The 12983-nt window shown below is 37.2% G+C and overlaps 2 protein-coding genes across 2 annotated transcripts; one reads left to right on the forward strand and one right to left on the reverse strand.

Annotated features, from left to right (window-relative positions):
- The first annotated feature begins 5982 nt into the window (after positions 1-5982).
- clec14a (C-type lectin domain containing 14A) lies at positions 5983-7959 on the forward strand. The gene has a single exon (XM_051646064.1). It carries the CDS (start codon positions 6344-6346, stop codon positions 7469-7471), a length of 1128 nt encoding a protein of 375 aa, XP_051502024.1. The 5' UTR covers positions 5983-6343; the 3' UTR covers positions 7472-7959.
- A 2940-nt stretch (positions 7960-10899) lies between these two features.
- On the reverse strand, positions 10900-12488 carry sstr1a (somatostatin receptor 1a). The gene has a single exon (XM_051646065.1). It carries the CDS (start codon positions 12369-12371, stop codon positions 11271-11273), a length of 1101 nt encoding a protein of 366 aa, XP_051502025.1. The 5' UTR covers positions 12372-12488; the 3' UTR covers positions 10900-11270.
- Between the last annotated feature and the right edge of the window lie 495 nt (positions 12489-12983).

A 12983-nucleotide genomic window follows, 5' to 3' on the forward strand; every position in this document is an offset into this window, starting at 1 on the left:
CGTGGTCGAGCGAAAACTAGAGTGAACATCGGCAGGACATTTGATTCCTGGAGGGACCTTCGTTTGGTTTTGGGGATCAGAACCATCCCTGATGTATCATGCAAAGAAAAGTGATTACTTCAAACTACAGTCTCGCATAGTCAGACCTATATCCACACTTTGTTTTAGCCCTGTTCCAGCACTGGAGAGTCAAATATAATATACAGTCTCAAAGTTTGTAGTAAAACAATCATAACTGTGTAATTTTAATTATGCTACCTCATCTGTTAGCATGATGCTGGTGAATCATGTTCAGTCTCTTTGTTTTGGTCGATGCTCGCTCGCGTCCCTATAGAGTGTGTGTGCGCGATCACGAGCAACAGGCTGCAGTTCACTTAACGGCCACAGGTGTCATTAATAACAAAGGATTCTGAATCTTACATACTGCACCTTTAAAGGAATAATTCACCCAAAAATGAAAATTCTCTCATTATTCACTTACCCTGATGCCATCCCAGATGTGTACGACTGCCTTTATTCAACAGAACACAAATGAAGATTTTTAGAAGAAGATAGAGCTCTGTCAGGTCCTTATAATGCAAGTAAACAGGTGCCAGCACTTTGATGGTCCAAAAGACACATTTAGGCAGCTAGAAAGTAATCCATGCAACTCCAGTCGATCAATGAATGTCTTCTAAGGCAAATCGATATGTTTGTGTAAAAAATAAATTGATAATTAAAATGTTATTAATTTTGAAAAAGTTCTTCCTGCCAGCAGCTGACATATCACGCAGCTGTCACGTGACGTAAGTGTGATGGCGAGTTCATGCAAGAATATGGAAGCGGCGCTTATTACAACAGAAGAAAGGCCATTTCAAACAGCATCAGAGCCTTGGACAGAAGCACCGATTTAAAGTTAAAAAACGTTTTACGTTTTGCTTCAGAAGACATTCACTGATTGACTGGAGTCATGTGGATTACTTTTATGCTGCCTAAATGTGACTTTTGGACCGTCGAACTGCTGGCACTGGTTTACTTGCATGATAAGGACCCGACAGAGCTCTATCTTCTTCTAAAAATCTTCATTTGTTTCCTGCTGAAGAAAGATAGTCATACACATCTGGCAAGGCATCAGGGTAAGTGAATAACTAGAGAATTTTCATTTTTGGGTGAATTATTCCTTTAATGCCTGCTAAGCTAACAGAAGCATTGCAGTTTTGTTTCCTTAAACGTCATCTTCCGAGAATCTGGCAATGGAATGCCTTTATGGTTGGAGATGGGAGATATCAAGTAGGAATATCCCACATGTGACTTTGAATGGAATGCAGCATTAATGTGCAGTTACGAGGAGCAGGATTTTAGACCAATGAGACTTTACAGTGTGCAGTGATACCAGGCGCAACGCCGCAGAAATGAAAGCAAGCCATCAACTAAATGTGATGTTGCTAGTTGCTTGTCGCAATCACAGCTGATATGGACAACAACTGATTAGCATGGACGAGATACCATTTATTACCAGTTGCTTTATCGCGTCACGTCTGTTTAGAACACAGTGTTACAAGAGGCACGTACTTCCACCTGTGCTGTTTTTTAAAAGTTTTTTTGATGTAAACGTGCACTAGACAAATGTCTTTGACTTCTGTAATGCATCTCACTGTTTTTGTAAGCATCTCAAGCCATGGAAACCACGTTTTCTAGATGCTGTGTCAAGACACTGTGTCTAGCTGTTTTAAAATGCAAGAACGTGTCCTGTGTGAACAGCCCCTGCAGTAGGGGGTTGTTCTCTGCTAAAAAGCTCATAACTGGTCACCATGTTGTGTTTTGAATGCTACACACACAAAAAAAAAATACCTTAATTATTATTTTTGTCTTGTATTCCAGTAAAAATATCTAAACATCGTTATAACAAAATATATTTACTTGATAAGCAAAATGACGCTTGATTTTGAGTCTTGTTCTCAGAGAAATCTAACATAATTTACTGAGGTTTGTGTGGCATTTGCCAATGGGGTAAGAAAAATAAACATAAGTCAATGAATGTATTTTTCTTACCACATTGGCAATTATTATTATAATTATAATTGTTTTGGTTTTTTTATTGTAAGCATAAGCAGTAAAAAATTAAACTTAATACAACGAGACTCAGTACCTTTTGTCACTTTGCTTGACAAGTAAAGTATCTTGTTGTAGGGATGTTTAGATATTTTTACTGGAAAACAAGAGAAAAAAAAAAAAAAAAGTAGAACTAGAACTAGACCATCACTAACTAGCAAGGAAATTCATGCTATTCTAAGCTGTTATTTTCAGCAGGGTCATCAAAAAAAACACCATGACTGTTCTGTGATGTAAGCTGTCTGGAGCTGATGAAGTTAAAGCAATGTTTAACTTATCAGTTTAACAGTTCTTGGCATTAAATACTGCTGTGGGCTCTACATCTTTCAAACCCACTTTTAATTACATCATGACTCACCACTAACTTCCTTGAAGATGCTGCTGTAGGAGCAATTCAGTCCTAGAGCATGTGAAATGTATTTTTAATAAACACACACATACACACCACCTACTTCAGAACACTGCTGTATTGTGTAACAGGTTTTCTGCGAGAACTCTGATCTAATTTTCACACAGAGCTGAAACTGGGTCTATAAATATGATGAGTGAGTCTTAAATGGCTTTTTAAAGCCATTAGGCAAAGAGAGCAATTCAGGGTTATGTTCATGAAGCTACACTGGCTAGCGACAGCAATGATCAAATATTAATATAGAAAAAGTAGTAATACTGTATAGAGATGGGGTGAAACTTAAAAGTAGATTATAAGAGCATCAGTATGTAAATCCTGCTATCAATTATTCAAAACATAAATCTAAAACTAGATTTTCACTGGTGCTTGCCTGTCCAATACTCACTGGCATAATGCAATGGTGTTGTGGATGGTACCAAGGCATGTGTGGTTGTTAAAGGAACATTCCGGGTTCAATAGTTAAGCTCAATCAACAGCATTTGTGTCATAATATTGATTAGCACAAAAATTGATTTAGACTCGTCCCTCGTTTTATTAAAAAAAAAAAAAAAAAAAAAATGTTAATTGAGGTTAAAGTGAGACACAATGAAAGTGAATGGGGCCAATTTTTGGAGGGTTTAAAGGCAGAAATGTGAAGCTTGTCATTTTATAAAAGCACTTACATTAATTCTTCTGTTAAAACTCATGTATTATTTGAGCTGTAAAGTTGTTTAAATTGTCATTTTTACAGTCAGTTTAGAGTTTTAGGGTTCCTTGACTACATCGTCATGGCAACAAAGTTGTAAAATTGGCTATAACTTTACACACAAAAGATTTGTAAGTTGTTTTGTCACACTAAAATCATGTTTACACTCATGCTGTTTATGTCTTGTGGCTATACTTTAGAAAAAGTGAGTGTTTAACGATCAAAAATTGGCCCCATTCACTTCCATTGTAAATGCCTCACTGTAACCTTGATTTTTGAATTTTATAAAGAAAAGGAGGGGCAAGTCAAAATACATTTTTGTGGTAATCAACCACCCCCACTGGGGTGATCAAAGGATGCCAGCGGGTGCTGAGAGCAAATTAATAGAGAGGGGGACATTAGGTTACAAATGGGGGGCGTTTATCAGTAATGTTATTCAAATCTATCATCAAGTTTCTGTTTGTATTAAAATGTTTATGTAGACTCCGTTATATGTGTTGTATCGCGGTTCATTTGATTTTGAAGTCTAGCGACACATCTGAAGTATCTGGTTTAGCATCGTCAAATAGACAGGCGAAATCACAACCTCCGCTAATGCACCTGTATGGCTCTGTAGGTGGATACGGCTCAATGGACAGAGCAGTGTGAGTGCAAATCAGGTGCGTTGGTACCTCTGATCATTGCAGCGCTGCGAGAACCAGTGAGAAGCACGGCGCAGGAAACCGGCATAGAATTCTACATGACCTCCCTTGAATTTACTGTAGGAACACTAACTGTACTTAAGGCAGAAACATATTCATAATACATATTATCATATCACTACTTCAGCTCTATTAAATAGATACATTAGGGGAGTGGGGGAATATAAAACATTTTTGTTACAACTTTTAAATGTTTATATTTTGTATTTATTTTTTTTACATGTTTAGAATAGGCCTACTGTTTGTAATTACAAAAATGCCATCATTTGTTTTATAGAAATCATGTTACATCTAACCACGGTGGCGAAGTAGATCCATGCGTCCATGTGCTTACTATGGTCTTGTTACAAATACCACTGTTAAAACTATACAAATAAATACATTTTAATTTTCATAGGTGCAAATGCAAAACACCATTTTTTTTAAAAGATGAAATAGAAATGCGCAAAACCAAAAAAAAAAATAGGCTAAAATATTTTTGTTTGAGTGTAAGAAAATATAACTGGTTTTGGAGACTTTGGAATGAAGTAGGAGGGCATTCATCAAAAAAAGTTGAGAACCACTGCTTTAAGGTGTTCTGAGGGGATTTCTGTGTCATTTCTGGGGGATTGCTGGTGGTTCCTAGGTGGTTGCTTACTGGCCAAATTCAAAAGAGCCCACCCCCAAGTGTCAATGACAGTCTGGTCTCTAGATATGGCTTGTGTCCCTCCTTCAATGAAAGTCAATGGGATTTTTTTACCCATTTTATTATCTGCCAGACCAGCTTTTTTTAAGAATGACTGCTTCACACCATTCCTCAACAAACCAGGAGATTTGAGGTATTGTTCATGTCCAGATACAAGACTTTCATGAGGGAAGGAACTACAATCCCACGAAGCATTGCGAATGACATAAATTAAAAACGATTGAAAAAATATAAAACTATTGATTTGAATTCGTTGATTATCGATATGGAAACAATAATAATTTTTTTTTTTTTTTTTTTTTTGCTAAATATTCAGATATACACAAATATATAAGTAGTTTGAGAATGTAGCTAGACCAACTTGATTGCATCATTCACAGTGCATCATGTAAGTGGGCAGTCGCTGCAGAGCTCTTTTGGCATGCTTTGTTGGACGTCATCCTCTGATTGGTGAATCTTTATAGTTTAGTTCTATAATCTTTATACTATAGTATAGTTCTTCACCAGAAATTCTGTTATAACACAATTTTATGTAGAAACAACAAAATGATGGCTTCAGCAGAAGCATATACCATTGCTCACGGTAGGTCTGTCTTTAAAGGTTCATAGATTTGTCATTAATAATTAATTTCTTTATATGGAACAATTAATGGGATATTAATTTCCAGAACCAGACTGTTGCGCTCTACTACAGTAATAGTGAAGCTTGTGCACAAAAGGAAACAGTTGTGATTGTTGGCTTGCAAAAATTGTGCTGTCCCTCAAAACACCCCTTTTTACCTTCATTTCAACCTCTTGTGCTTTGTTCTTTCTTTGCATGCCAGTGAATCCTTTTCCTGTCACTCATAATTCAATTTCCTTCCTTAATTCCCACCCTCTGACACTCGAGACTGTAGAACAGAAAATCAAGTGCTTCTACAGCAACCTCACTTCCTGCCATTCTCCGAAATTTCCTCCAGGAAGCATCTGATGGTCTCACATTAAGCGGCCCATCAGAGGGACAAAATAATACTGCATTAGTCATGGGACATTCTACAGTGCATCAGTCCCATGTGAGCCCTTGTAAACACATTCTCAGGTCAATCAACGCACATTTGAATCTGACAGTGTTGAGTGCGACATGTAAACAGAGCTACAGTACTACTGTAAACAGCATTCCCCAATGCAATGAACAATGCTTCCACCAATTTTTTTCCTCAACTTTGTTTGGTCAGTGGACCCTGCGATGGACAAAATGTGCAAGGCAATATAAATGGAGAAAAGTCCATGTCCAATGTTACAGAGTCACTCATTTTGTCTTTATCTTTCTGAAGCAGAAAGATATCTTTGAAAAAGTAGTTTGGGTGTTTCCCATGTATTGAAACCTGAAACCCTCAAAGAAGTAAAGGGTGTGGATGGTTGAACTGTTTATCAGAACTCTGCCAAGGAACATAGAATTTTCCCTATGTCTTTCCCTCAGTTTGAGCTCATCTATCACTCTGTGGGAGTTTGGCTGTGGGACTGTATATTATGGAAGCTCTTGCTTCAGTAACAAAAGATTTGTTTCATAGTTGCGATTGTTTTGCTTCGGCCTCACCACCACCCAGGAGGAAGTGTATGGCTGTATCAAGGCCGAGCAGATTTCCTGCGCTTGTTGTCTTGGGAGGACCTCACAGGGCTGGCTAAGAAAGCATGCGAAAAGAGCAGACATTGTAATTTAGTTCCAGTCTGCAGAGCCAGCGAGCATTTAGGCTGAGAGAGAGCAACATCAGACGGACAAAATACAGGAGGACATGGATTTCTGGATGGGATTATATCTTGTGAGCTTGCTGAACATGGTTTGCTGCTTGCCAGAGGCATCTTACACCATTCATCTGGACAAACGCTCATTCAAAGATGCTCAGAATTACTGCACACCTGGTAGTTTCCTGACCGACATACCAAATGAAAAGGAAACTGCCAAGATACTGAAGGCAGTCTGGGAAAAGAATAACAAAACTGCCACTTTATTTTGGATTGGACTGAAGAAGTATAAAGGTAATTGCGTGAAGCAAAATTTGCCTCTTAAAGGATTCTACTGGATGGTGGACAATAGCACTCAATCTAATGGTATAACGTGGAAAACCACACCCACGGACACTTGCATAGATGAACGCTGTGGACTGCTTTCAGTGGAATATGATGGCTACAGTGCAAAAAGCAGCGGTGCTGTGGATGCCGCCTGCAAACAGACTCATCCTTTCATTTGCAAACGAAATGTCAAGGTGGCATGCCCTAAACCATATATCTTAGGTACACATGATATAATTGAGAACCCAAGTGAACCATTCGCACAACAGATTATTTGCAGTTCTGATCACAAATTCAATTTGAAGTGCTCAAACGATCTAGTTTGGACCGTGGTTGGCCACCCAAACATGGACGTTTCACAACTTTGCTTGCAGTGTGAGAAAGGCTTGAAGAGAGATTCATCTGGAAACTGTGTGGATATCAACGAATGTGAACTAACAAATCCATGCAAGTACAGATGCGTGAATACAGAAGGCTCCTATAAATGTGCATGTCTGGACAATGACGACAACTCAGATGCTTGTAATGAATCAACACCGCCCACCACAGATCCCAAAAATTCAAATGCTGAAGAGGGCAAATCTGTGAATCAACCTATAATTCTGCCTGATGAAACCAGTACAAACAAGACAATCGTGCTCATTGAAGAAAGCACTGGAGTCATTTCATATATCATAGTACCTGTGATTATAGCACTGCTGATTTTCGTGGTGCTGTTGGTCATCATAGCTGCCATCATTAAAGGCTGTCTCAGGAGGCGCTCGATAAAACTGGCTCGGAGGAAGGCGGAGGCCGTAGCTCTGAATGGATCGAGCTACATGGAGAAGGTGAATGAAAAAGAGGAAACCTAAGTGAGAGAGACTGTGCAAATGTAAAAGATAATTCAGTCCAACACATGCAGACCACAGAGGGTGCGTTATGGAAGAATCTCCTTTCTAAGAACATTTCTGTGTAAAGTCTTGACTCACAAGAGCGCTGTGTAATTACTTTCGCCTTTGACTGCTTTTCTCGTACAGTTAAAATCAGGGTCTTTATTCCATTGTGGATATTAAATTAATCAGTAAAGTCATCATTGGTAATTCAAGTTAAGAGGATTTTTGGTATTAAAGTGTACATTGTTTTTGTTTACTCATTCATAGTTGATATTTAAATGTATGTGGAGATGTACATGAATTGTAGAACTGAAATATTTTGGTAATACTTTCACTGGATTTTTGCTTTGGAATTTTCTGGTGTTTTCTTATTATACATGTCTGTTTTGTTTCACAACATGAATGTTTAATATCACATGTGTCTTCTTTATAATTGGAGTTTTATATCAATAAAAACTGATGTTAGAGCTGCTGTATTTTCAATACAATGAAAAATATGAAACTGCTACAACTACTACATTGACATCACTGCAACAGGTGTCCTGAAATGAAAGCCCTAGGGCTTTGCGAACAACAACAAAAAACATCTGACTGCAGCTGAACAGTGGAAGACGGGAGTGTTTGGGAAACCTGTTCAGACGTTATTATTTTGCAGTTCCGTTTGGTACCTCTAATGGCACAGAAATCACTTACAGCAGTTTTATTAAAAAGCAAATATGATGCATACCACCTTTTGGTCTCAAAAATATGATCATGTCAGCCTATGTATATATGTTTTTGTGAATATTTAATCAAAATAAATACATACATGAAAGTTTAAAACAAATTAATTTATTAATAAAAATAAATAAATACTGTAGACTCACCATGGGTGCAATAAATGACAAAGACGAGCTATAGACCAGCCTTGTATTAGACATATGCAACAGCAAAATCATAAAACTGAACATGTAAACATGGCTGTGGATCAGGGTATATGCAGAGAACATTTGTTTCCTGCTTTGGAAGGCCAAATGAATTTGGCTTTTAATGTTCCCAGCGTTATTCTTCATAATTGCATCTACTAATTACAGAGCTATATACAGTAACTGAATTTTTACTAGTGAGAATTCTAATTAGAGAGCTCTCCAATTAAATTTTACTAGTAAGAATTTAAATTACAAAGCTCTCTAACTGAATATTTACTAGTGAGAATTCTAATTAGAGAGCTCTACTATTGCATTTTTATTAGTACAAATTCCTATAACAGAGCCCAATTGATTATTTACATGTCATATGCTTCCATTGACTACCATTCATTTTTAATTACAGAGCTCTACAATTAAATTCTTACTAGTAAGAATCCCAATTAGAGAGCTCTGTAATTGGAATTCTTACCAGTAGAAAATCTATTGTAAAGTTCTCTTATTGCAATATTACTAGTAAAAAAAATGCAATTACGAGTAATGCTGGGAGCATTAAAAGCTAAATCGGCTTGCCATATTCCTGCTCAGCATGAGTGTATGTCACTTCAGCTAAAGCTTCTGATCACTTCTGATATCTAAATTTCACTGTCAGTATCAGACTTACAATCAAACAAATAGCCTACGATTTTAGATTTGGTGAACTTTCATAACCTTGACATAGACTTAATTATTACAGCGCTTGGCAGTACTATAGGTCTAATGTAATTTCTCAAAAAAATATTGAAAAGAATAATTTTCTACTTCTGTTGCATAATTTTCTAATCAGTTTTTCTCATATAGCCTACAACTGCTTAATGTACAAGATCCCAAAAAGTATCAGAAACAATTCAGAATGGTGTTCTCTCTTGAATATGTAAGGGATAATTAACAGTCAGCCGGTCATTATTGCAAAAAAAAAAAAAAAAAAAAAAACACTCAGAGGGTCAGGTATCACATTGAAGGCTAACTGTACCTTTATACCACTAATTTACCACATAAGTAAATAAATGGACATGAAATAATGACTTGAAATTATGTTATTATGTGAGAAAAAGAAACCACATAGTCTCCTGAAACAGCTGAATTCAAACTCTGGTTTGCCTAAGTTCTGTTGTGTTTATATTGGGAAAATGACCATTGGACTGCTTATTATCCCACTTATTACACGACTACTTACCAAATAAACATGAAAGCTGGAATTATTTAATAATTTACTTTCACAGGGCTTGGCAGATTAATACGAGAAGTAGGAAAGATGACTCACAATACCTGGATGACCACTAAATAATCACTTCATCCCCAGATGTGCGGACATATAAATGTTTGAACGCTGGATGACATGACTGACCAATCAAAATCGACTATTACATAGAGCCGTGGAATAAATTTGCATACTGAACTGTGGTTTTCACATTGAAAAAACCTAAACATAAAACTAACACTTTTGCCGCTTTGCAAGCACTCATACATTTCCTTAAGGAAATGAAAAACTATTTTTATCACATAATATACTGAGAATGAAGGTTACTTATTTGTCCTTTGTTTTCTTTAACCAATAAACAACTAAATAGGTGTTTTTTCTCTTTTTAATCCGGACATCAAGTATTTTTCATATCGCTTTAGTTCAACGACATCATATACATCGGTAACACTTTATAATAACTTTCATTAAAGGGATAGTTCACCCAAAAATGAAAATTCTTTCATCATTTACTCACCCTCATGCCATCCCAGATGTACTGTATATGACTTTAATTCTTCTGCAAAAAGCAAACAAAGATTTTCAAAGAAGAAAATTTCAGCTCTGTTGGTCCTGTGAATGGTGACCAGAACTTTGAAGGTCTGAAGCGATATGATAGGTGTGGGTGAGAAACAGATCAATATTTAAGTCCTTTTTTTTTACTGAAAATCTTCACTGGTTAGGGCTGGCCAAAGGTGGAAATTGGTTGTAAAAAGGATTAAATATTGATCTGTTTCTCACCCACTTCTATCAAATTGCTTCAGAAGACATGGACTTACCACTGGAGTCATATACTTTACTTTTATGCCTCCTTTATGTCCATTTTCAGACCTTCTGAGTTATGGTCCTCGTTCACTTGCATTGTGAGGACCTACAGAGCTGAGATATTCTTCTAAAAAAACTTTAATTTGTGTTCTGCAGAAGAAAGTAAGTCATTCACAACTGGGATGGCATACGGGTGAGTAAATGATAAGATCATTTTCATTTTGGGGTGAAATATCCCTTAAATAACTCATAAAGAAACATATGATGTTTAACCACCAGAGACCCAGCATAACAGAAAGAAACGTTTCTTTAAAACAATTAAATATTAGGGCCAACTATTATATATATATATATATATATATATATATATATATATATATATATATATATATATATATATATATATATATATATTTATTTATTTATTTATTTATTTTTTACATTAAAAAGCAGCAGCTGACATGCACTCTGTCACACAAAATATCCCCCAAAACAAAATATCCTTAAAAATCTAGGGTTTTATATGCAGTGGCTTTCTAAAAACACTTTCAAGGGGAAAAAAAGAAAATAAATCATCAATGTCAATGCTTTGGTCTGTGAGGGTTAACATATTAAAAGTTAATGCACATATTTTTTTTATGGAAATCTATAATGACACTATAAGTTTTTGACAGTACATTAACTACTGATCAAGCTTTATGTAAATGAATAATATCATTAACGAAAATTACTCTAAAGTGTTACCAAAACGAAAAACAGTAAAACAGCTTATACTGCAAAGACAACATATAACAAATCAAGTCTTTTTTTATGGTGTAATATTGTCCTCCTACAAAGTTGTAGTTCTAGAAGTACAGGTGCCATTCCTGTAAGTGCTGTCCGATTCCAGATTATCCGGCTGAAATTCGTCCACGCTATATCCTCGACTCTTCAGAGCTGTGGCATAGTAATCTATGGGCTCCTCCGTGGCGTTTTCCCACCATCGGAGGCATAAAATCCTTTGGAACGAGCGTCTGAAGTTGTCCGATAGGAATCCGTACAGGATGGGGTTGGCACAGCTGTTGGCATATCCTAAAATCACAGCCAGCTGACTGAGAGTGGCATTATGCTGCTGAACAAACACACTTACCAGCTGCACGATGTGAAAGGGCATCCAACAGATCACAAACACAGTGACCACCATCATCACCATCAATGTAATCTTCCTCTCAGACTTTTTGCGCTGCTGCCAACCCGCTTTCAACGCGACCACCCGCATTTTCACTATAATGAGTATGTAGCACATGCATATGGCAATGACAGGAAATAGAAAGCCCATTAGAAAAGCATATATCACAAATACAGCCATCCATTGCCGTTCAGGTTCGGGCATCTGCATGTTGCAAGCCACCGATCCGTCAGAGTTGGGTGCAGTAGTGGAGAAGATAATGATGGGTAAGATGACCAGGATGGAGAACATCCAGACCCCCAAGTTGACTATTTTGGCGATGGTGGGTCTCCGGTACCGGGCGGCTTTGATGGGGTGCACCACGGAGATGTAGCGATCCATACTCAACACAGTGAGACAATAGATGCTGGTGAACATGTTTATAGCATCGACGCTCAGAACCAAACGGCACAGTAGAGATCCAAAGGGCCAGTGGTGAAGTAAAGAAGAGGTCACCAAGAAAGGTACGCTCAACATGAGTAACTCATCCGCGATCGCCAAGTTCAAAATATAAATGTTTGTCGCAGTTTTCATCTTTGCATATCTGAAAATGACATAAATCACCATCGAGTTCCCACAGAGTCCCACCAGACAGACCACGGAATAGATGAAGGATATAAAGATCGCGCTGCTGCGGTGAGAATCCACGTTATGCGTCTCGTTGGAGGAGTTTAATAGATATAAACCATCCTCCAGGTTTCTGAAGGTGTCGTTGGGCAGCATCCCGACACTGTTTTGGTCTACTTAGGTTAAAAAGTATTTTTTATTTTTTTTATTTTTTAGCTCAAATGTTGCAGTAAGACTCCAGAAAGCGCATCGCGTTGCTGCTACGCTGCGCGGTGGTTTCAGCACCTTGGACAGATACTCCACAGCCACATGCATAACATTCACAGACGTCAGACGCGCAAAATGACGCGACTCGAGTCCTAATGCATTCGGTAGAACGTCTGGGCAACAAAAATAGTTTCTTGACGACAACTAGACCTTCCTTTCTATGTCAATATAATTAGAAATAAAATAAAAAAAAAAGTATTTTTCGAATTCAAAAAGCTGTGAATTATTCAGAAATCTTTCTTTTGCTTACTTTTACATTTAAAAGCAATCAAATGTCTTGAAACGAAAGGTTTATAATTACAATTGTAATTATGTGTGTGTGTGTGTGTGTGTGTGTGTGTGTATGTGTGTGTGTGTGTGGGCAGGTTTTTGTGGTTTACGAGGACATTTTTATAGGTTACAAACTGGTAATTACAAGGGTATTATGCTATAAATGTGGTTTATGAGGACATTTCTAGTGTCCCCATAATCCAAATCGCTTATAAAACATACTAAACGATG

This window comes from Myxocyprinus asiaticus, chromosome 20, assembly GCF_019703515.2.
Source record: "Myxocyprinus asiaticus isolate MX2 ecotype Aquarium Trade chromosome 20, UBuf_Myxa_2, whole genome shotgun sequence".
Lineage (NCBI taxonomy): Eukaryota > Metazoa > Chordata > Actinopteri > Cypriniformes > Catostomidae > Myxocyprinus > Myxocyprinus asiaticus.

Bases quoted from the DNA above. Each gene is read 5' to 3' on its own strand.
- sstr1a (XM_051646065.1), bottom strand. From the start codon at position 12,371: ATGCTGCCCAACGACACCTTCAGAAACCTGGAGGATGGTTTATATCTA.
- clec14a (XM_051646064.1), top strand. From the start codon at position 6,344: ATGGATTTCTGGATGGGATTATATCTTGTGAGCTTGCTGAACATGGTT.